Raw genomic sequence first — 25,084 nt, 5'->3', positions numbered from 1 at the left:
AAGACTCTGAAATAAGATGTACACACCTGCAAATTCCACCATGATTTGAGTGTTTTCAGTACTAGAGTACCTGAGAGCAAACCGTTCATCTGAGAAAGTGATTTTAAAAATGGAGAAAGTATGGATAATTTAAGAGTATACAAACCAAAATATCAGAGCAAGCCTGAGCAAGTGAGCTCAAGATGTTGGACATATTATTTCCATAGAAGTCTGAGAGAAACTCTGGAAGCAGTTCTCATTTAAATGCAAGCTTAACAGAAAATTGCTTTAAGGTAATGTTGAGATGGTACCTAATTCTAGCAGTGACCAATAGAAGAAATAGTAACTATCCAAAAAAACATGTTGGGAAAGAAGCAGGAGGCTAATATTATATGTGGTGGAAATACTGTAGAGTGCAGAAATATCTAACAGGAATCAGAAGTGGGGAGAGCGTGTTCCACCTCCCCATGTACTTCCAGAATGGTTGGTTGATTAGGATGGGGAGCCTGTGGCTGGAATACATTTCCTAACATCCCTGACCGTGCTGGCTAGAAGTTGCAGTCAAGCAACATCTGGAGGGCCATTCCTGGCTTGAGCGCTTAGTGGCACAATGCAACAAAAACAGGCAATATCCATCTACAATGCGCAGTCTGAGCCAGCCATCTGAGGCATCTCTAGACTTCTTGCTGGAGCCCCTTTTGTCCTCCGTTGGGCTCCCTCTGCCGGCAGCGCCCACCTGGCACCCGAGCCCCACTGGGGTCCTCGCAAGAGCAGGAAGCCCTTTCCACCCCACCTCCCCGCAAAAAACCCTGTGTTGCTGCCCAGTCCTGCCCTTTGAACGGCTGCTGCCCTCAGCCAGGGCTTGCTTGGAAACCTCTAGTCCTGTGAAAAATAAACTGGGCTTATTTACTTCTGAGTTTAAAAATAAAAATAAACCTTGCCCTCTTCTTTAAGCCTCTTCCCTCCGTTCTCCCCTTCTGCATGTTTGTGTGCGTTTGTGTCTCCCTTCTGTTATTTTGTTCTGTAAAATTTTATCCATCTTTCTAGTTTGGCTTGGTTTATAAAAGAAAATAAACAATCAAATAACTGGTGTTCTGGGATATACACACACATTCAACTAAAATTCTATAGTGAATTATATTTAAATATCTAAAAGCGTGACACAGAATTGGCTTCTTGTTTAGTAATGTAATTAAAGTTTTAGGGAACATCCTCTTACATTAACTTTGTTATCTGTGCTACTAATTACTTCTGCAGCTTTAATTTTAGAGAATATGTGTTAATTTAAAATTATCTCTATTGTAAAATTACAGTTGTAGTAATATGCTAAAGGTAATTTAAAACATTATCAGTTTTAGACTCCTGAATATTAGCAGCTGCCAAGATATTACCCCATTCTACATAGATCCATCCTTATTTCAGACATTGTAATGTATTGGTATATCACAATGTTTAGCAGGTGATATACAGTGGTACCTCGGGTTACAGACGCTTCAGGTTACATACGCTTCAGGTTACAGACTCCACTAACCCAGAAATATTAACTCGGGTTAAGAACTTTGCTTCAGGATGAGAACAGAAATCGCTTGGCGGCAGCGGCGGCGCAGCAGCGGGAGGCCCCATTAGCTAAAGTGGTGCTTCAGGTTAAGAACAATTTCAGGTTAAGAACGGACCTCCAGAACGAATTAAGTTCTTAACCCAAGGTACCACTGTATCACGATGTTGAAAACCAGACATTGCTCAGCCCTAGCATGAAATACGAGTTTGTGCATTTTGGCAGATGTTTACTAATAAACAGCTGTGGTGCCTTAATAGCAGCAAATGCGTTGCAAGTGAATGTCAAGGTCTTCCCCCCCCCATGTCATCTCCCCCTCCTCCTTCATTCCTTTCATGTTCCTCCAGCACATTATTTCTCTCCTCCTCCTCTTCTTTTTTAAACACCAAACAATGTGGCTTCTGAGGGGCAAAAGCATTGAAGTTTATTGAAGCTCTAAACATTTTCTCCCCATGGGAACCAAACTGACTTCTTTGTCCTTTGATCCCAGACAATAATTTACACAAATTGCCACAGAGTTGGACATGATCTGTTTGTGTATAAACTGGGCCTTTAACGTTATATTTATGAGCGAAATGAAGTGAAGTTTCTCATGAACTGAACTACTTGAGGCGAGAGAGTCACAGGATGCTCCGCAACCTCCACCCCACTCTTTGCATGCAGAAAATGTCCGGGAGATTTCTGGGCTGCACCTTTCCCCCTGGTGCATTAGTTTTCTACATGCAGAGAGTTGGGAAACATTCAGATATGCGGTCTGAAGTGATGCAGACCAGGAAAAGCTGTATCACACAATTGCATGTTCTTGGATAAATGGTCCTCAGTCTGTCAGCACTACAAACAAGACAGATTGAGGACCAGAAAATTTAAGTTCCCATCACTCCTCAAGGCCCAGTGCCCCTGGCTAATTAGTTTGTGGCCCAGTTAGCATGTAACATTAAGCCAAACAGTGGCTTAGCTGCAGGTAGCAAGGTGACATGACAACTAGGGGCAAATTGAATTTGTCAATTTTTTTACGAGTCTTCACACGCATCACCATAGTTTGGCTTAGTGTTATATGCAAATCAAGCCTATATAACTCCTGTTTGAATGTGTTATACGGGGAGCGAGTAAATGAGGAAATAAGGTGCAGTTGGAATGAGGTGAGATCATGAAAACTGAGCTGTATTCAAGGTGCATGATATATCTACCTGCTCTTCTATCCTACCTTGTCTGTAAAAAGCATACCTGCTGTATGTTACAATAACCAGACTAATTGTCCCTGGAAGATAATCAGTCTCGCTGCAGGACAGCTCAGTAACAAGGATGGAGTAACTTCTTCTTCTTTGGCGATCACTCATAGCCCAGTAAAGGGACGTGGGTGGCGCTGTGGGTTAAACCACAGAGCCTAGGACTTGCTGATCAGAAGGTTGGTGGTTTGAATCCCCGCGATGGGGTGAGCTCCTGTTGCTCGGTCCCTGCTCCTGCCAACCTAGCAGTTCGAAAGCACATCAAAGTGCAAGTAGATAAATAGGTACCGCTCCGGCGTGAAGGTAAACGGCGTTTCTGTTCGCTGCTCTGGTTTGCCAGAAGTGGCTTAGTCATGTTGGCCACATGACCCGGAAGCTGTACGCCGGCTCCCTCGGCCAATAAAGCGAGATGAGCGCCGCAACCCCAGAGTTGGCCACGACTGGATCTAATGGTCAGAGGTCCCTTTACCTTGACCACAGCCCAGTAAGGTTGTCTTCTATGAACACGGTTTTAACAGTGTGTCCGTAAGTGATCATGGAGGCCAATTCTGGATCCACACGTCCTTCCACATTGGGGACATAGGTTTCCGGGCAGGAGTTGATCAGGGTGAGGGTTTGCCAAACGTGACTTCCTTTTAGCATGTTTCTCCCTTTTGTCCTGAGCTCGAGCGTCTTCAAAGCCCATGACACCTTTGGTAAAGGCTGTAACAAGGGGGCTTAACAAGGATGGAGTAACAAGGGTTACTGTGCGACGGCGTGAGCTCCTATTGCTCTGTCCCAGCTCCTGCTAACTTGGCAGTTCGAAAGCACACCAGTGTGAGTAGATATATAGGCACCGCTGTGGCGGGAAGGTGAACAGCGTGTCTGTGCACTCTGGCTAAAGTCACGGTGTTCCGTTGTGCCAGAAATGGTTTAGACATGCTGGCCACATGACCCGGAAAGCTGTCTGTGGACAAACGCCTGCTCCCTTTGCCTGAAGCAGGATGGGTGCTGCACCCCATAGTTGCCTTTGACTGGACGACTTCTTTTTTTACCTTTAACAAGGATGGCTTTAAAATCTGACTCTTGGACCATTGGTGTGGAGTCACTAGTCCAGGTCATTCTCCTGTTCATTTTTCACTCTCATGTGCAAAATAGTAAGTCGATAAAGCAGCAGAAAATTATTGAAAACAGCAGCTGTTGATGCTTTTCGGTTTGGAGAATTTTTTCTGCTTTGTGTTTACTTTTGGGGATGTTTCTGTGGTCTGTTTATATCACAGTTCTTTGTTGCTTGGAGTGACAACACATTCCATACTAGTTGGAGCGCTTTGCTTGGTTATTCTAAATTGGCCTTTCTTGGTTTGAGGTTAATATTCCAGATAGATTCCTTCCAGCACTGTTTCTGTTGAACATGCTTGTGCGTCCACAGGGCCCCTTTAATTCAAGGCAACAGCAGTTTGCAGGCTTTTATAGGAGGTGGGACAAACTGCCAGCTAGGTTCCTTTTTCCTTTCTTTTCTGCCACCACAATGTGATTTATCAACCAAACAGCTTTGGCTAGGGGAGGGTGCAGCTTTGAGGGTGACTCCCTTAATGCCAGCCTCTGCTTCCTTCTCTTACATATTTGGAACTGGAATTCTTGTTCAGCTTGATTGGCAGACAAAATACAGATGTCGTTTCCTGGCTCTGTCGTTTGCCTTTGCAGGCAAAGAAAGAGCAGTTGTGAGCAGTTGCAACCAAGCCAGTTTCATAAGTTACAAAGAAATGCAGCCCATAGCTTGTATTGCTGTAGTCTGTTCACCTCTTAGCTGCAAGATGGTTGAGAAACTTCAGCTGGTGCAAAATTCATTGACCAGGTTGCTTACTGGGACAAGATGGTTTGAGCATATAGCACCAATTCTGGCGCAACTGCACTGGCTGCCATTCAAAGTGCTGGCTTTGACTTATGAAAGTCTTAAAACCTCAAGGACTGCTTCTCTCCATAAGAAGCAATCTGGACCCTGCGATCCTAATCTGAGGCCCTTCTTTGTTGTCTCTCCCCAAGAAGGCGTTCCTGGCATCTTCATTATACGCCTTTAGGCGCCAGGCAAAAATTTTCCTTCATAACGAGGCCTTTAGCGGATTAACATTCTATGACTTTTTAAATGTGTTTGTGGGCGAGGGTTATTGGTTTGTTTGTTTGTTTTCGTTATGTTATGTATTTTGTGTTTTTGTTTTGTAGATCGCCCTGCAATCTTCAAATGAAGGGCAGTATATAAATGAATAGGGGACGCGGGTGGCGCTATGGGTTAAACCACAGAGCCTAGGACTTGCCAATCAGAAGGTCGGCGGTTCGAATCCCCGCGACTGGGTGAGCTCCCGTTGCTCGGTCCCTGCTCCTGCCAACCTAGCAGTTCGAAAGCACGAAGTGCAAGTAGATAAATAGGTACCGCTCTGGCGGGAAGGTAAACAGCATTTCTGTGCGCTGCTCTGGTTCGTCAGAAGCGGCTTAGTCATGCTGGCCACATGACGTGGAAGCTGTACGCCGGCTCACTCGGCCAGTAAAGCGAGATGAGCAACGCAACCCCAGAGTCATCCACAACTGGACCTTTACCTTTACCTTTATATAAATGAATAAATAATAGAGAGGGGTCATGGTTGCTTTGCCATCTGACCCTCACTGGCACAGTGAACACACAGAGAGTGATAGGAGCAACATTCTTGTTTTGTTAATTTTTTATTTACCATTTAGGATGTGTAATATTTTACTCCCCAGCACTGGAAACCTCTTCTGTTTAAAGGCAGCTTTTCTGGCCCTCTTAGCCGTGGGGGGAGACAATTGCCTACAAAAGCTTCAGGCTGCTCATTCATCCTAACTGACTTCATTTAGCACTGAAATTGGTCATGGTGACTTCTGGCATTGGCTCTGGGTTGTTTGGGATGAGAATTATGTAGAGGTTTCTATACCTACAAAGCAGGTACAGTTATCTAGTGCAATTGGCTTCCCTTCTTGACCCATATAGACTTTGCCATTTCCCAGAGGCCAGGCATTTCCTATTATTACAGTTGACATCTGAACACAGTTGAGAAAGGTGTTGCTGTTTGAGTGCAGGAGGTGGGGCCTGTCTTTTTAGACTGTTTTATTACTTTAATTTCTAACCTGGAGGAACTAAAATAAATATTTAAACTAATATAAAAATCAGCTGATGAAAACAGATTCTGAAAGCAATGCCTAAATTGATTCAGCATCATAAAGAAGACCAAAAAGTAATCTATCAAAAGCCTAGTGGAATAAAAAAATGTAACCCACTACCCATTCAAGAATGATATTCAGTAGGTATCCTTAGGAAGAGAGTTCCAATGGGAGGGAGGGGGCCATAGCTGAAAAGGCCCTGTTCACAGTGCTTTCCAATCTGACATCTTGGAAGTCATAGATTTTCCTCTTCACTGGAATAGATTTATGCAGTCTGTGCAACTGAAGCCATCAAGCATCCCAAACTAGTTTATCACTCCAAACTACCCTACTAGCAGCCATTACCATAAACAGGGAATGACTGAATTGGAAGGAAGCCTGGTGGTAACCTAGTCCAGCACCCTGCAAACAAATAAAGAATATTTCTTTTTAGCCAATTAAGAGAGAGAATTAACAGGGTTAACTAATATGCCAGTGTCAGCACAATGTCATACATGGATGTATCATAATGCAGACATACACATTATTTGGTACAGAGGATGATATTTTATATGCTAAGCAGCATATACCATAACCTCTAAACCTTTTTATGTGGCTGTTGAATATATATTTCCCCCCAAGGGAAAGAGGGGGGGAAATCTTCCCCACAGCTTCAGAATTTCCCAGTTTTATTTCTCTTATTTACACAGCTTTATCCATTTTGTCCTGTTGTGGTGCTTTTCATCTTGATTTTCATTTTCTGGTCAGAACTACTGACCATTATCACTGAGTTTATATCCTCAAAGCTTGGTGTAGACTTTCTTTACACCATAATTGTTTTTGTTCTGTTTTCTCCTGTATTCTCTTTTCTTCTTCACAATGTGGTACATTTCTTAAATAGCTTATATTTGCATTTTCTGTTTCTGACTGGCTCTCTAGTTCCATTCATTATTTTAAAGGAAAAAACACAGGCGAATGTTCTCCCCCTTTTTGTTTTGTTTTGAAAAGCAGTCTACATGTGATCTAGCATTTGCAGGCTGGAGCCTTTCTCGCTGTCATACTAGTTCTTGTTTCTTCTGCTGCAGAACTATACAGTGTGTTTTTCTGAATATTTAAACCTGCATTTTAGGAAAACATAATATTGAGAGATAAAAATACTTTGATGAAAATGGTGTGATCTTCTTCTTCCCCCTCTCCTCTTCCTCCTCCTCCTCCTCCTCCTCCTCTCTCTCTCTCTCTCATTTGTACAAATCACACAGAATAGCCTGAATTTAAAAGCATTAGCAGGAGACCTCAGGACTGATCTGCCAGGGTCTTTGCAAAGTTCTGTTCACATTAAACTCTGTTCAGCTATAGCATTAAACCTCGCTTGGATGTATTTTTCTTAACCTGGTTGCTCTGCAAATGATCCAGTTTTCTTTTATCTTTTCTACTTCCCAGCAAGTCACTAGATGTTCTTCCACTCGGTTTTAGCCAAGGTTATGTGCAATCACTCCTTAATTCAGACAGGTTGGTTTAATGAACTGGAATTAGCATCTTCCCTGGATGGATAGCCCACTTACAACCTAAGTTCTCCAAACACCTGGGTGTTGTTATGTGATATAACATTCAGTCCAGTTTGAGTAAAATAAATTGCCCTAAATTAGAGATGTATGTAGAACCATGGTGAGTATTTGGTGAAGATATTGCTCAATATATTTTAGGATTTATCTTAGAAACTGAGTATCGTATTTTTTGCTCTATAAGACTCACTTTTTCCCTCCTAAAAAGTAAGGGGAAATGTGTGTGCGTCTTATGGAGTGAATGCAGGTTGCGCAGCTATACCAGAAGCCAGAACAGCAAGAGAGATCACTGCTTTCACTGCACAGCGATCCCTCTTGTTGTTCTGGCTTCTGAGATTCAGAATTTTTTTTTCTTGTTTTCTTCCTCCAAAAACTAGGTGCGTCTTGTGGTCTGGTGCGTCTTATAGAGCGAAAAATACGGTAATTAGGTCAGGCAGTCACTGCCTAACTGGCTTATGCTCATGTTTCTATGTGGTACGACTATTGACGAATAATTCTGAGCCTGAGGCAGATTCTGCCTCTTTCAAATCCCTGAAAGTATAGAACTGGAACAGAGTATTCAGCCTTTGCCTGTCCTCAGTTCACCTTCAGTTCTGCATCCTATAGGAGAGTTGGATTTTAGCTCCACAACATGGGGGGGGGGGGGAGAGCATGGAAGGCTGAGAAGCAGTTTGTGAATTTGTGTGACCATGTTAGATGCCACTACAGAGAAGGGAGATTCCTACTAAGAATGAGGAGAGATGTAAGACCATTTGGAAGTGAGGCCAATTTGGAAGTCCCCACAATAGTATTTGTTATTATTATTTTTAACTTCCCACTCCGGGGTCAGAGGAGAGAGGGAGGGGAGCTATTTTAAGTTTCCAGGAAAATGGACTAAGGGTGGCACAGATTGGTTTAGCAGTATGCCTGTAAGCCAAGCCACAGCTTAGGGAAAGGGGTTTACATGCATTTGCAGTAAACCATGGTTTGGTTTGGTTTAGTGTTTGTTGTGCATGAGTCTGGTCTGATCATTATGTTTGTGGGTGGGTGGAGAAAAACCATGTGTGTTGAGTAAGTGGACATACAGAGCAGTCAGACTGGTTTCCCCTGAGTTTTGAGCTGAGAAATGCAGTATGTTTCAGATACTTTTCAAAAGCCATTGAAACCAGAGAAATGACAAGGAAGAGAATATACAGAGGACCGATTACTGAAGTAATAACTCAGCTAAAATAACTGTGTCAGTAGCTGGTAACGGACTAACTGAATAAAATGTGTAACAAGGATGACAAGCTCATGTGTGGCTCCTTGGTGCGAGAAGAGCAGGGGTTTTAAAACTCCTCTGTGAAGTTGGAGAGTTGTGTAGCTGCAACACAGAGCTAGGGCACAGCTCCTCTGCTGAAGTCATTGCTCTAAGACCAAGGTCATGACTTAACTGCTCCTCGCAGATCTCTTGGCATCTGCACAAGAACAGGGATGATACTTGATTAGCCTCAGGGCAGATTTCCAGGTGGATAGATTACCTGCCAGTCAGTGACGACACAACAAAAAATTACCGTTATGCGCTGTAATTTAAGAACACAGCAGAATGGGAAAGGTGTGACCTGTATGTTTTTGTGTATGAACACTGTTTGCTAAAAAAAATGGTCACAAAATGCTCAAGATGACCATTTCTGTTGCATATCAAAAGTCTCCCCAAAAGACCTCCTGGCACCCCCCCTTTTATTGCTGTCATCTTGCCATTTTACTTTCTTAAAAGCCAGTTGCCCCAGGTTCCTTGTGCCTAAGTATCTTCTTCTCATTTTTTGATAGTAAGCCCCCCAACTGAGCATCGCGGAACTAAATTCTAACTAAACCACCATAAGATTGTGTTGGAGGTCCCACTGAAAGCAACGGGATTAAGAAAGTTGCAACAAGCTTGTTCCATTGGACAAGGTTACAATCCAATGTCTCTTACCAGTAAGCCCCATTGAACTGAACTCACTGGAATTTATTTTTCAGTGGACAAGAGTAGGGTTTCACTGTAAGGCCTGCGATTGACTTTAGCTAGATCAAGGCCAATATTCATGCACGTAGTTAAGATAAAAGAATGATCCAAGAGCACAGCTGAAAAAATAGTAATACTATTTAAGACAGCTAAAATAAGTTCTTCTTGAATACAAATTTGTTCCCATACTAAGACCTAGAGGCTCCTGCAGTTTTGAGAAAATTAGCAGAGCAGCGATGTCTTCCCAAAGTATTCCTAGAGTGGCACTACACTGTTAATAACAAAGATTGATAGCAAAGGGGAAGATGCCTCTCACAATCTACTTTCTTTCTGACATCAAATGGATCTTCGACTTCTCCAAAGCATTGAAGGCAACCTGTGGGGACAGTAAAACTGTTTTAGAGCAGAAACCTAAGTTTAGATGTTCTGTTATGAGTGGCATAGGACATGGAAACCAGGAGATTTAGTGGCCCACATGGTAAATACTGTTTGTGCAGTAATCCTTACAGGTACATTGAGTTGTTTCTGTAACGTCTCCCATTTTTGTTTTGTCTGCTTTAGGGGGAAATCCAGGACAATTACTTTTGAGCAGTTCAAGGAAGCACTTCAGGAGCTGTCCAAGAAGCGTTTCAAAGACAAGAGCAACGAGGAAGCAGTGCAAGAAATGCACAAGCTCATCGAAGGGAAGGCCCCCGTCATAGCTGGAGTCACGGTATGGGAGCCTGATGCTCAGTAACTCTGACATTCTTTTCTAAGGCCTCTCTTCAAATCACAGACTTCTCATTTTCTCTCTCAGGAAGAGTCCTGAAGTTTTGATCAACCCAGCAGGATGCTCATCTGGTTTCACTCTAATGTTCTCTGTGGCAGGGCAGCTTTTGCTAAGCCAGAACATTCCATAAGAGTTGGAGCCTAATAACCAATATTCCTGTTCACCTAATGCTTAAAGAATCATAGAATCATAGAGTTGGAAGAGACCACAAGGGCCATCGAGTCCAACCCCCTGCCAAGCAGGAAACACCATCAGAGCACTCCTGACATATGGTTGTCAAGCCTCTGCTTAAAGACCTCCAAAGAAGGAGACTCCACCACACTCCTTGGCAGCAAATTCCACTGTCGAACAGCTCTTACTGTCAGGAAGTTCTTCCTAATGTTTAGGTGGAATCTTCTTTCTTGTAGATTGGATCCATTGCTCCGTGTCCGCTTCTCTGGAGCAGCAGAAAACAACCTTTCTCCCTCCTCTATGTGACATCCTTTTATGTATTTGAACATGGCTATCATATCACCCCTTAACCTCCTCTTCTCCAGGCTAAACATGCCCAGCTCCCTTAGCCGTTCCTCATAAGGCATCGTTTCCAGGCCTTTGACCATTTTGGTTGCCCTCCTCTGGACCCGTTCCAGTTTGTCAGTGTCCTTCTTGAACTGTGGTGCCCAGAACTGGACACAGTACTCCAGGTGAGGTCTGACCAGAGCAGAATACAGTGGCACTATTACTTCCCTTGATCTAGATGCTATACTCCTATTGATGAGGCCCAGAATTGCATTGGCTTTTTTAGCTGTTGGCTCATGTCAAGTTTGTGGTCAACCAAGACTCCTAGATCCTTTTCACATGTACTGCTCTCAAGCCAGGTGTCACCCATCTTGTATTTGTGCCTCTCATTTTTTTTGCCCAAGTGCAATACTTTACATTTCTCCCTGTTAAAGTTCATCTTGTTTGTTTTGGCCCAGTTCTCTAATCTGTCAAGGTCGTTTTGAAGTGTGATCCTGTCCTCTGGGGTGTTAGCCACCCCTCCCAGTTTGGTGTCATCTGCAAATTTGATCAGGATGCCCTTGAGTCCATCATCCAAGATTTTGATTTCTGCTAGAAACTTCTTCTTGTTTTCAGTTAAAATGTGCAAAATACAGAAATTCTGTCTTTCCTACTGCATAATTCTCAGAATGTGGGCTTTCTGGGTCGTAGGACTTTGGTAACATGCCACTTGCATATGAGCCATGGAACAGTTCAGAACAAAGATAGCAGCCTTCACTCTGCACCAGGGCATTGTGTGGCTCCCACTGTACCAGCAAATATCACCCCCCCACGCACACATAACGTGGCTAAATGAAATAAAAAATAAAAAAATAGTCCAGTAGCACCTTAGAGACCAACTAAGTTTGTTCTGGGTATAAGCTTTTGTGTGCTTCTTCAGATACACTGAAACAGAAGTCACAATTTTTAAAAAAAAATTATTTCAACTGCGTCAGACCAACACGGCTACCTATCTGAATCTAGAATTGTGGCTAAATGAGTGAATGATGCAAGGGTGGAAATGGATGAAGCCAGCTTCTGACTGTCTGCAGCGAGAATAAAATCAGCTCTTTCACTCTTGCATCTTTCCCATTCTACTCCAAGCTTAGTGATGTGTGTGTGTGTGTGTGTGTGTATGCTGTCAGCGATGTCAAGGGGGGCATGGTGCAGTCTCCAAATAGTTGGATTTGGAAGGATCGAGCTGCCCAAGCTTAGTCAGTTGATCATTCCTTTTTTTAGAACAATACTTCAGCCATTTAGTTTCCTTTTGCCACGTGTATAAAGAATTTTGCTGTAGTCTGCATAGTGCTCATCAACATACAGCTAAATGGAAAGTGAGAACTTTGAACTCTTTCCAAGATGGGGCAAATTCCATGTACCCTACTGTACATAAGTACGAAGGGGCAATCACTGTGGCTTTCTTTGCTTACCTATCCCCCCACCCCCAAAGGCTGCACATTCTGTTACATTCTAAGCCACACTGGGTATTCGATCACCAAGCTGCAGCCCAGTCCTAACTGTGGAAATGAGTTGCTTGCTTCTACTCTCAAAATCCAGGGCCGATTCTGAAGATTAACAGAGCAAGGCGAGCCATCACCAGCCCATGGCATTGCCAAGTAAGCAGTGGCACTGCTTCTTTCACACCAGCTTTATCAACAATATTATGGGTTTAAGGGCACCAAAGGCTCACTTACCAAATACCATGATGGTGTGGGGAGTAAGCAGCAGTGGGTTGCCACTGCTCACCTGACCTCTGGTCAGTTGTGTTTCTGTGACATACCAGGCGGTAGATGAGGAGAAAGGTTGGCACAGTACAAATATGCCAGCCGAACTGAGCCAGTGCATTTGCAACACACTGATGTCACCACTGACTCCATCTCCTGGTAAGTGGTAGCAACCAACCGGAGGTCAGGTAAGTTGTGGCAGCCCACCCACCCCCATCCACTACTGGGAGAAAGCTATGCCATTATTCCTGGTTCAAGACCCATGGCACTTTATAGAAATTGAACTGAAGCTGAGAAGTTTGCTGAGGTGATGGCTGAGCTGGAGGGCCACGCTCTGCTCCTTACCTCAGTGGAACTTAATATGATGAAAGCCTAAGATTGATCAATTAAGGAGGACAACCTGTTCCAGTGCCTGGGAATTGAATCCCCCTATCTCATGTAATGTGGTCAATGCCTCTTAGGACCTGTGGACTTCAAAGCGTGATGTGTACACAAAGGTGCCCCAAATTCAAAATGCAATCTTGAACAGTGTTTTCTGTGAAGCAGGCATTCCCACCAGAAGCCTCTGACTGCACAGCTACTGGACAAGCTGAGATTTGACTTAAGAGTAATGTGACATGTACATGGTTGATTGCTATGGATTAGGAAAACTGCAGAGAACTGAATCTGTGGTGTCTTAAAGGCTGACCCCACTGTTGTATCGGAGACCTTTGCTGTTTCTTTGATGCCTTGGTTGATATATATGCAAAGCATGGTGGACATTAATCAAGTTTAGAACAGCTGGCACTTGAACTCTTCCATCCAACCTATAAATTTCACAGCATCCACAATGAGCGGTGAAAAAGAAAGGAATGGAAACTCTTACGCCATTTGAATTGTTATCTCCAAGGTTCTTTTGAGCACGTCCAGCAGAGCCATGGATTTTCCTAGCTCAAATTCCATTTTTCTTTTGAAGTAGATGCCTTTAGAGGCAGAATGTTCAGTCATCCTGTCTCCCAGAATGATTTGTGCTAAGAGGTGGCCAGAAAGGCTTGCAGCCACCAGCTTTGAAAAAGGACATGGCAATGTTCCATCATGCCTTTGGGTGGACTTTGGAAAGCCCAATGTTTACTCAGTTAGGAGCAATTTGGAAGGAATCCCCAGTCTTTAGGGCAAGCCCAAGACATTTTGGCACCTGAGGCAAACCACAAAATGGTGCTTCCTCCCCTGGCCAGGCAAGAAGGGATGAATGAAGATCCTACATCGGGAACTAAAGATCTATATATGGGATCTGCTGCCCCATGGATCCTGCCTCCTAAGGCAGTTGCCTCACCTTGCCTCATGGCTTGGTCGGTCCTGCATCTCTTACTGTTTTCTCGGCACTGGCAAAATCTCTACTGGCACCAGTCCGCAGTGAAAATAAGAGCATTTGCTCAAGTATCAGATATCCCTCTTAAATTTCTGCCACATGCTGAAGGGGCAAATTGTTTTAGTTTTTTAATAAATTAATTATTTTAAACCCAAATAAGGACTTTCCTTTTCAGTATTGAAAGCTTCGGGGGGGGGGGGGGGCAACCTGGACATAGTGGACTGTTTGCATAGTCACCTCCCATAAATGCACTGAAGACAAATGCAGTGCTTTAATTCAAAAAGCTTTGACGTGTCCTCCTATATGATGGCCAGATAGTAAGAAAATGCCGTGGCAAGGCGAGCTGTACTACACAGGCAGGCAGGGCTGACCCACCCATGAGGCAAGGTGAGGCAGACACCTCGGGCGGCAGACCTGGGCCCAAGGAGCATGCTGCTTGCTGACTCCTCTGCCTGTGCAACTGTGCTTCCATCTCTGCTGCCACACCTCCACCACCTACTCCTCTGTGGTCATACCAAAGCCATCCCCTGTGGCAGTGGCAAGGGGGTGTGCGCGTGGTGGCAGGGCACACCCATTGTGGAGGAGGCAGGGGCATGGCAGCAGCATGGTGTGTCCGTGGAGGACGAGAAGGAGGAGGAGGCAGCAGCGCATGCTTGCAGTGGGGTGCAGTGGGGTTTGCCTCAAGCTTCAAAACGTTCTGGGCCAGCCCTTCAGGAAGGTTAGTCTTCCCCCTAGGGCAGGATGGTTAAGGTCTAGCTATCAAGCTGGAAGTAGTTTCCTTGTCCAAACATTCATGCTTAGACATGGCCAACTCTCCCTGTGAACTACGTGTGTCCTCTGCAGTGATGTGGAAGCAAACTGTTCACATTAAAGTCCAGTCCTAATATCCTACTGTGATTAAACCTGTTGCTCTCACTGAAATAATAATATATTATTCACACAATTCCATCTCCCACTCTCCTTTCTGTCTATTTTTAGATAAGACCTTTCAGACAGAGATCTCATCACTCATTTTATGCTACATAGATGACACTATGTAATTTTTTCAAAACACATTTGGATTGATTGCATAATTTGTTGTATCAATCTATTTTTTGTTGTTGTAATTCTCCAAATAAAGTCACAAAAATAAAAATTCCCAAGGATGACATCGTTTGGAAGTAAAGGTGAATAAATTAAAACTGGGTTGAGAGCTTTCCAAAATATTTGCCAAGAGGTCAAGAATACCTCACAGTGTAAAAAGAACATAACAGTTACAAGAACAATGTCAAGATTTTTACAGTACCCTTTTTCAGGGTGTCCAGGGCAGTTTACAAAAGAAATATAAAACATAAATAAAACATAAACATTAAAAACCATTATTACATTAAAATATATTCAAAAGCCTCTGCAGATAAAAATACATCTGCCTGGTGCCAACAATGTTAACTGTTCAGCATCTGGCAAATGTGTGTTTATTTCCCCAGGCCCTCTGTTTTGGGGTGCCACCACTGACAAAGCTCTCTGTCTCTGGTCACCTTGCCTTGGGTGGTGGAGGGAGCTAGAGGAGACCCTTAGACAATGACCTCAGTACAGGGGCAGATGAGTGTGGCCACAGCTGTTATTTCAGGTCTTAGGCTGAGTAGGGCTTTAAAGGTAAGCACCATTGCTGTAGTTTTCTGCCTATGCTTTGACCACAGAGAGGACACCTGACCCATTTCTTAGTGGAAGCTGGGTTATGTTTTAAAACTCATCCCAGAGTTTTATTGATTCTAGACACAGGTCTTCTAAGGAGCTAAATCTCTTGGGATGTTTACATCACAGGTGGTTCAGCTGTCAAACAATGTGGGCATTTCAAGAAGCAATGCCTACTGTATTTGAAAGCACCAGCAAAACTGCTGACTGCCATTTGATCATATGTTTTAGAAGTGCTCATGTAGACCAGGGATACAATTTACTCCCCCCAAAAAACTTATGAATATAAACATCATTTCCCCACCACCACCAGATTTAGGAGGATGGCTGAAACATCACATGGCAATTCACATCTCATTATGCTTGAGGAACTGCTGGAACATGGAGCTATAGAAGATTTGAATAAAACTTGTCAGCACTGTGAGGGTTCATTTGATCCCAGTTATTGAGCAAGCATTAAAAACCCCCATCCTGTCTTGTTTAGGGTAGCCAAAACCCACGAGCCAGTCATGGGTGATGGTCTGCAAGGAACAAGCAAAGCAGAACAGAGGTCATCAGGACCGTGAAGTTATAGTACCTTGATTTACATATATATTCATGCACGTGTGTGTGTGTGAGTGTGTGTGTGTGTGTGTGTGTGTTATTTACATTGTTAATGCTCTCTTCTGTCTGTCTTTCTCTCTCCCCATTAATAGAAAGCCATTTCATCTCCGACTGTCTCACGGCTTACAGACACAACACGTTTCACTGGTTCCCATAAAGAGAGATTTGATCCCACTGGGAAAGGCAAAGGCAAAGCAGGACGTGAAGATCTGGTGGATACGTCTGGCTATGTATCTGGGTATAAGCATGCTGGCACATATGACCAGAAAGTGCAAGGAAGCAAGTAAGCCCGAAGGTTCACCTGTGAGGGGTGAGCAAGACGAGCCTCACCTGTTGCTGTAAATGCCAAAAAGACTATGTTGGAAAGCTGTGTTGTAGGATCCACTTTTGACATCGACTGAGACTCTTGCAGTGAAGCACCACTTCATTACATTCCTCATGCTTTATGGCAGTGAAAAGGAAGCAGCAGAGCAGTCTGATCAAGAAACCACACCAAGGGCTCTCTCACCACACCTCGTCTGTACTGGTAGCAGATCGCAAACATTCCTATATGCCTAAGTCTCTGTCTTGTTCTGCTGTCTTTTTTTCTACAGTGGAGGCTACATGTGCTATTAGCTTTGCTAAAAAGAATCCAATTGCTCAATTTGATTATTTATTATTGAACAATGTCTTAATATGGAACAGATGCACCTCAAATGTAAGAATTCAGCCTTTAACTGAAGGGAATTAAATGGCTATTGACTTTTATTTTATTTTTGAAAAGGTGCTATCCTGTAAAAGCCAATACATTTATTTCAACCATTTTTGAACAAGAGCAGAAATAATAATTTAAAGCAACTTCCCCCCTCCATTAGTAGAAAACTGAGACCCCCACTTGTCCCTGTTCTCAAAGAAAAGGGAAATTGCAGCTCTCTCTCTTGGCCTCTGCAAATTTTCTTTAAAGAAAAGAAAAAAACAGAAACCAAAACACTATGTGTCATTGAAGTTATGTATTACTATTTCTTTAAGATTGCAACAAACATGAAATATGGCAGTTCAAACCCACACCCAAATATATATTTGAAATACTACCAGTTGAAATTATCTACTTTGTCTGGATCATTACCTTAAACAAGATTTTGATTCATTATGTTGGTTAAATAGTTCCAAAATAAAGGAAATTTGTTGTTTTCTTGTTCACTCAGTGTAAAGCAGACATAATTTAATTGTCAGATTGTTTGCTGATGGGAAAACAAAGGTAGAAAAGATTAAATACAGATTCATTGTTTTACAAATGATGTCATCAACCATCATGTTCCAGTGAGCCAGAGTCTAAATAGTGCTGAAATGTTGCTTCTTTTAAGGGAGAAAAAGGATATAATTAACATATTTCCTGAAAAAGGACAACATACGTAATGTATTTATTTGAAAGATTTCTATGCGTGTATGCTGAAGAGTAACTGTCTAGTCAATAAGGTGATTTTTATGTGTCCTGTCTTTAATATTGAGAAAATACCACACTGTGTTGAACTTACAATCCAGTAAAATAATAGCTGTAATCTTCACTTGGAGGTTTGCCAGCAGTTGAGTCCTCAGTCTTGTTTTCTGTGGAATACAGGTCAGCTGTATCTCCTCTGTAGAAGAATAGAGATTGATCAACTTTACTGCCATTCTTAATAGCTGTCTCTTTGACAGGCCCAGTAAACGCTAAAGAGTTGCTGCACTGATTTGCTTACAGGAATTCTGACTGTTCCTTCGCACAGGCCAGCGCCTTGAAGTTGGCCCTTGTCCGAGCACTGGCCATCTGTCATTTGCAGTTGTCTTTATCCTCGTTGTTAAGGAAGGTATTTATTGTGACTTACAACCATGCATTCTTCAGCATGCACTACAAGCATGAATCCAAAATAATAATAATAATGTTGTTAAGCACTGCCGTTGTATGCCTGGAACCTTTGTTTTTTGACATGTTGAAATGTCAGGTTTGGGAAGAAGGAAGTCTGTAGAATTTTCGGCATGTTTTTGCAGGATGGTGGTTTTGGTGGTTGCCAGAAAGGGTCTGTGAGTGTGCCAGGCCTGTTGGTATTGAAATAGTGATAGTTGCTATCAGTTATATATCCATCTGCTTTCTGGGGACAAGCTCAGGGTCTAGAGTGTTGATAATAGGGCTGTTTGCTTTGATGGAACAATGAGCACTGAATACTCTGTAGCCCATTTGTCAAGCTTAAAGTGAGGCTGGACTTATGGGGAACCCCATGTTATTACACGGAACTTCATTACATAAATAGAATATTCAGAACAAATCCAACTACGTCCTCCAGTGGCAGCTAATTAACACGGTGGATGTGAAAGACTCCATTGATGTAATATGAGCAGATAAGCACACCAGGAAGATACCTGATTTGTTGATCCAGTCTAGCATGTCTCTTGTGTATTTTGCTTTTCGGGAAACATTTTTTGTCCGAAAACCTAGCAGCTATTTGCTCACATGTATTGGCCATGAACACTGATTGCTCATTGTAAGGAGGAACTTAAGGTAACAATAATGCCACCATGTTCTGGGCAAATAGTAGTTTTCCTTTTGACGGAAACTTCCTTTAGCACTAAAGTCTACTGCAGAACTCTCATCAAAAGATTTTAGAGCAGGCATTACATATCAGGTGGCCTTCTAGAGCCAGGGAAGGCTACTTTTAAAATGATCGATCCATGTTCATTTTTCATTTATTTTAAAACAAAAAGACAAGAGATGCCACCATTGAAGCGTGGATGTCTAAAAAGCAAGCAGTTTTGTGAAACAATGACATGCTCTTCTGACATCCCAGTTTCTCTTCCTTTCCCCATTCCTTGTTCTGAAACTCTTGGCTTTTTCTACCACTGTGCCACTAAAGGAGGAGGCTGTGTCAGAAGAAGCAAGGCCTGGGTGTCCACGCATCAGACCGCAGTTTATGAAAACAGGACTACTTCCTCCAGTCCAGTCACCTAATAACACCATTCCATTCATGTCTACTCAAAAATAAGTCCCACTGTGTTCTTTGGGGTTTGCTGCTGGGTGAACGTGAATAGGATGGCAGCCTAAGGCGCTGTTTGCATGCAGCAGTGTACTTGGAATATTCTCACACTAGTTGCTCTCATCCCTGTATATTCCTTGTCAGTGACTTCTGCCCCCTTTAAATATTTATTTAAGTGCAAAACATACTGTAAACGTGCAGTGATGCCGGCCTTCATTATCTCCTTTCCATACAATAGGGTATCATCAGGCCCTTTTTGAACTCTTATAAATAGGGGGAAATGTGAAACAGTTCTCCAAATGTGAAAATGATAGAGATCAGTAGCTGTATGTTTTTTTGTTTTAAAAAAAGCTATTTTACTACCACAATGTGTTTACAATTCTTTGCTGATTGAATAAATCACATTAAGCACATAGTGTTCTTTTGCTATGTGTAAATCACTCCAGGGTATATTATGTATATATAAATATGTGCAGTTTTATACAGCCTCTTAATGGTGCACACTTTTGTAGCATCATGCACACTGGGACTGCCTTGTTATCTGCTGAGATTGCAGCCCATTCCTCACCCAAGAAGGCAACCCAGCTGTCTATGTCTGCAGCTGCATATGTATATGGGACCCTCAGTGAGTTTCCGATTATTGCCTGGATTTCCCTTCTAATTTTATAGACATACAATTTATGGAGTCAAGTCAATCTTCTTTCCCCCCTGCTTGCATTCTTGTGCATGTACTGGAAGTTGTGGGCTGAATCTGACTTACCTGCTCCACCCCCCGCAAACCCCTACTCACTTCCTTTGTGTTTAGTTGACATCTAAAACTAAACTAAGTGTAGAATAAGGTGGGCAATTTATCTGGCCTCCTAAGCCCATGCATAGCAATTCAGGCAGAAGGACAGGACTCGGAAGAGCAGCAGGGACACTTTAAGAGGGAAGGCCTTCCCAGGATCAGGGCCAGCCCACCCATGAGGCAGGCTGGGGCAGCTGCCTCAGGTGGCGGAACCCCAAGAGGTGGCACCCTCATAGGCTGCCCACCATGTCTGCCACTGCTAGAGAAGTGGCGGCAGCGGCAGCAGCTTCCAGTGCGACCTTTCAGAAATCTCACCAGACCTTGTGTGCTCTGCAAGTTCTTGCTGGAACCCACCGTTCTTGCCGCTGCTTTGTGGATGCTGCCACACAACCCAGCAGCGTGGCACCTTCCTGTTTTGCCTCAGGCCAGCCGCCCCTGCCCAGAATGGAGTTTTTTATTACCAACTCTGCCTTAGACCTTGATGTATGAAGTTGCCTTATCCTGAGGGAGACCATCAGTCAGTTTGGACTCCAGCCCACAGCAGTTTACTTTGATCAGGAGGCAGCTCTGTAAGCTCTCAGGCAGAAAGTGGCATTTTCTACCGTTGCCCAAAGATCCTCTTAGAAGGAGATGCCAAGAAACAAACTTGCATCTTTTTAAATGTGCAAAGCAGATGCTATCCCAAGCTTTAGCTTCCTCTGTAGGGGGGATGCTTAGCTATGCTTTTGTTTTTGTGTGTGTATATAGTTTATTCTTAAGCCTCCCAAATGAGATTACTTAGCAAATGACTTTGAAGTCTCCCAAACATAAAGCTATTATTCCTGTCTCAGTTTCCAGCAGTGTGGGGTGCCCTTGGGCTTCCCCAGGGAGTAGCCTCTTGTGCTGTTTGACCCCGTCCCCCAACATACAGTAAGCCACAACTTAGGCACATTTAACTTGTGTGCATTCAACTTTACACGCATGGCCAAAAATGAATAAATAAAAAGGGGTGAGGATCCAGGAAAAATGAATTTGGCAATCCCAGCCATCAGTTGGGTTTTGACTATGAGTGATTTTGTCTTTAGGCACGATCCCCAGAACGTATCCCCTGCGTAAGTTGTGGGCTTACTGTATCTTAAATTAGAATTTTTTGAAATTCCCGTTTACTTTGTGGGATATTGTTATGGAATAAACTTTCAACTCTTTGTGCCTGAGCGTACTCTACAGTGTGTCTTGCTTCAAGTCTCCCTATGCCTTACATGTGCAGCTGCGAAGGACACTTGTGAGTGATTCATGCCTATAGATAGGTTCTGCCACTATTGGTTTAGAAGCCACTGTCTCAAACTTCACAAAAAGGAGGAAAATGTGCAAACTGTGATCATGGTTATCCCAAGCAGTCACCCCTTTTTTGTATTGCATTGCATTGCGAACTTTTAATGTTCATTGTTAGCTACTCAGTCGTGGGAGCCAAGATGTATCTGTGTACTTGCATTTGGCAATACTTGCGTATGGGTGATAAATGTTAAAAACATCGGTAGACTACGTAGAACAGATCTTAGTTACATGTAAGTGGCTTGTCATAGTCTTTCCCTCCTTAGATCACCATTTGGTTAAAAATGAGAGTAGAGTACACTGTACTTGACTTGCACCTTTAATTCACTGGAAGTCCAAAAGACCTTTTCTTCCTCTGAAAGGCCTCTACTCCCTGTTTTCTGGCTATGTATTGCTGTTCAGGTGGCATCTGAAGGTGAATAACCAAATGCCCAGAGGACCTTACTCTCTAGGCATATTTTGGATTGCAAACTGGGCTACTTTCTAAATCAGTATTTGTATGTTTTAAATTCTGATCCAAATCAGTATCTTACTTGGCGGGGTAGGAGAGCTGAAAACAATGCCAATATATTTCACATCTGGCAACCAATGCACCCCTTTGGTTTCAGACAGTACATGGGTAGACAGTCTAAAAAGCCCTGGATTCTGACTAAACTAAGCTGCCTGATGCATATTTTACTTTAGGGGGCTTAATTTGGTCAGAATTGAGTATATACTTTCAGATTTAACATGAAATACATTACTTCTGGTAAATGAGACACCATAGCCACTAGAGGGCCATGAAAAATTGTGTCCTGGGCTTTTGGGACTCGTCTACCCATGTACTTTCTGAAACCCAAGGGGCGCATTACTTGTCAGGTGTGAATTTTTCCCTAGCTCTCCTATCCCACCAAACTTTGCGTGCATAAGTGGCTTAAATTTGCGTCACACTGCCCATTTAAAAGCATTAACATTTATCTAAGCAACTTAATGTAGATCAGATTGATTGTTGCCCACTATGTACACCTTATCCCCCAACAGTTAGCTTAGCTGTTCACACAAGTCACCACTTTGGTGTATGTGTGAGAGCAAAAGAGGCTCCCATGATACCTACTGTACGTTAGGACACTTCTCCACAACAGCCAGCATGTCGGTTTCACAAACGAAGCAGGAATGGATATTCACAATATCTCTACTACAGATGAAGGCTTGAGTTAACACCTTTTGGAATCTGGACCATAAAGAAGGTTGATCGCCGAAGAATTGATGCTTTTGAATTCTGGTGCTGGAGGGAGACTCTTGAGAGTCCCATGAACTGCAGGAAGATCAAACCTATCCATTCTTAAGGAAATCAGCCCTGAGTGCTCACTGGAAGGACAGATCCTGAAGCTGAGGCTCCAATACTTTGGCCACCTCATAAGAAGAGGAGACTCCCTGGAAAAGACCCTGATGTTGGGAAAGATGGAGGGCACAAGGAGAAGGGGACGACAGAGGATGAGATGGTTGGACAGTGTTCTTGAAGCTACCAGCATGAGTTTGACCAAACTGCGGGAGACAGTGGAAGACAGAAGTGCCTGGCGTGCTCTGGTCCATGGGGTCATGAAGAGTTGGACACGACTAAACAACAACAACAACAATAATCCCTTCATTAGTTAGGAAAATCCCCTCCTCCTAACAGTGAATAGATATATTTTTTCACACCTTTAAGATGCCAAAGTATATTTCTGTTCTCTCCAGTGTTATGAAAAGTTAAAGATAAGGAAGCAATAATCCATGAATAAAGCAGGGTATATTTTGCTAAAAGGGAAATTACTTCCCGTAGCTGTTCTGTTCCAAGCAATCTAGGGTCATGGGCTAACAGATATTGATAGAACTAGGGAAAACTACAACAGTGGTTCTGCTTTTAAGGGGGCAAATGTACAAGACCTGCTTAATATACTGAGAATATGAACTGGTTGACATATGACCAAGAGTTCATGTACCGTATTTTTCGCCCTATAGGACGCACCGTCCTATAAGGCGCACCTAGTTTTTTGGGGGGGAAATAAAGGGGAAAAAATTATTTCCCCCCCAGGTGCAGGCCTGGGGCAGGGGAAGCCCGAGCTTCCCCCGACCCCAGCCCCCAAACAGGCAGCTCTCTGCAAGCCGTGGGAGCCCAGCGCTGGCTCCTGCTGCTTGCGGAGACGTCCGTGAAGCCTGGAGAGCGAGAGGGGTTGGTGCGCACCGACCCCTCTCGCTCTCCAGGCTTCAGCGAAAGCCTGCGTTCGCCCCATAGGACGCACACACATTTCCCCTTCATTTTTGGAGGGGAAAAAGTGCGTCCTATAGGGCGAAAAATACGATAATTGTTTCACTGTGTTGTTTGTGTGATATAAATGTGGAGCTGTACGTTGGAAGTGTGGTGGAACAATCTACCATTCTGCATGGATCACATCAGTTTGGACATGAGAATGAACTCTTCCATCTCAAAAGCCCCAACTTGTGAGGGAGATTGGGAGGGCTGACGTTGCGCATGCAACATCACATGCGCAACGTCCCGACATCAGGACATTGGGAAGGGCCAGGTGTGGAGCTAAAAGCGATGGCAGCGTGGCTTCAGTGGCTGGTGGCTCCTCCTGCTGCTGCCGCCACTGCCCAGGGACTGCTTCCCCCCACCTTCACCTCTGTGGCAGGAGGAGAAAGATCCAGCCAATGAAGTCACTCTGCGCTTGGCCCTGACTTTTTTAAACATTGCCCCCCCCCAAAAAAAACCCACCCAGGGTTGGGTCTTCAGGAGCTGGCACCCCTGTTCCATCTTTGCTTTCTGACAGCAACCATCTGTCTGAGAGCAGCCACACAATCATTTTGATGTGTAGAAATCCTTGTGTGTCATTTCCCTGCCCGTGGCCAGTTGGTTGTGGCAAATAGTTCTGAGGAAGAGCCAGATAGACTTGAAATTGCAGTTTAGGTTCTGTGCTCCCACCAGGAGACATGAATTCAAGTCTATCCTGGAATTGACTGTAAGATGCAAGGATGCATAGAAATGAAATGTAAATGACAGCAAACTTTTTCAGGATTATATATACTAAATAGACTCCACAAAAGTTGAGACATATGACAAAATGTCCACTTATTTCAGTGGTCTCAGGCTTGTATTGTGTGAGCATGATCCATGTGAAGGACAGATCCTGATACTGGCAAAGGGCAGAAGGACTACTCCAGAAATGGCACAGGGATTGGGGGACCATTCCATGACCAAAATCTTAATGATTTTTGTTATGAAGTGTCTTGACACTGGAAGGAACTGGTTCTGGCTGCAGTCTTTGCATTCTTTTAAGGAAGGCTTGGTTATGTTTAAAATCGTCAGTGCAAGTCAAAACTTACTCAAATCAAATTTAAAATGAATAAACAATAGTTGGCAGGGAGGAGCGTAGAAACTTGCATGGTTCGTAAAATTCTTAAACTAGCTATTATTTTTAAAGTTAGATGGGTTTGTATGTATTTTAAAAGTAAAGATTGAATATGGGTATAGTTGATAATTAGGGTAAATGTGAACCACAAAATGCAGCTGTTGCTTTTTCCTCTATGCTAAACATCCACTGTGCAAATTCTATTAGGCTATTAGATGACTGGTATATGGAAGCCATTTCACAACTAACACATGCCAATTTTATCACGTGGTTCTATGAGGTTTTGGCGGTCATATTTGCAGGCGAAAGGTGCATTATGCACACTAGGCAAAGACGTGTGTCAACCATTACATGTGTTCCACCACTGCCTCCTCTTCCCTAACTTTGTTCATGGGTTGGGGGGCATGTTCCTCAAAAGCTTACGGCAGCCTTCCCAAACCCTGTGCTCTCCAGATGTTCTGAACTTCAATTCCCATCAGCCCAGGGTAGCATGGTACTTTTAAAGTTATAGTCCACAACATCTGGAGAACCTACAGGGACCGATCCACGCCTCTGGGTTATATCTAGAATAACCATGCATTCCTAC

The 25,084-nt window shown here is 43.4% G+C and overlaps 1 protein-coding gene across 1 annotated transcript in view; it reads left to right on the top strand.

The window, feature by feature from the left end:
* Positions 1 to 19,370, top strand: part of TPPP (tubulin polymerization promoting protein) — a 49,617-nt gene extending 30,247 nt beyond the window's left edge. The window contains exons 3-4 of the mRNA XM_080977120.1: positions 9,976 to 10,126; positions 16,141 to 19,370. Of these exons, the coding sequence (XP_080833246.1) occupies positions 9,976 to 10,126; positions 16,141 to 16,335 (346 nt within the window). The 3' untranslated portion in view covers positions 16,336 to 19,370. The remainder of the gene's footprint in view (positions 1 to 9,975; positions 10,127 to 16,140) is intronic.
* Positions 19,371 to 25,084: the final 5,714 nt, after the last annotated feature.

Source organism: Podarcis pityusensis (genome assembly GCF_964106645.2).
Source record: "Podarcis pityusensis genome assembly, chromosome: 13".
Classification (NCBI taxonomy): domain Eukaryota; kingdom Metazoa; phylum Chordata; class Lepidosauria; order Squamata; family Lacertidae; genus Podarcis; species Podarcis pityusensis.
Note: the sequence above shows the minus strand (reverse complement) of the source record. Positions and strands in the feature narration are given on the sequence as shown.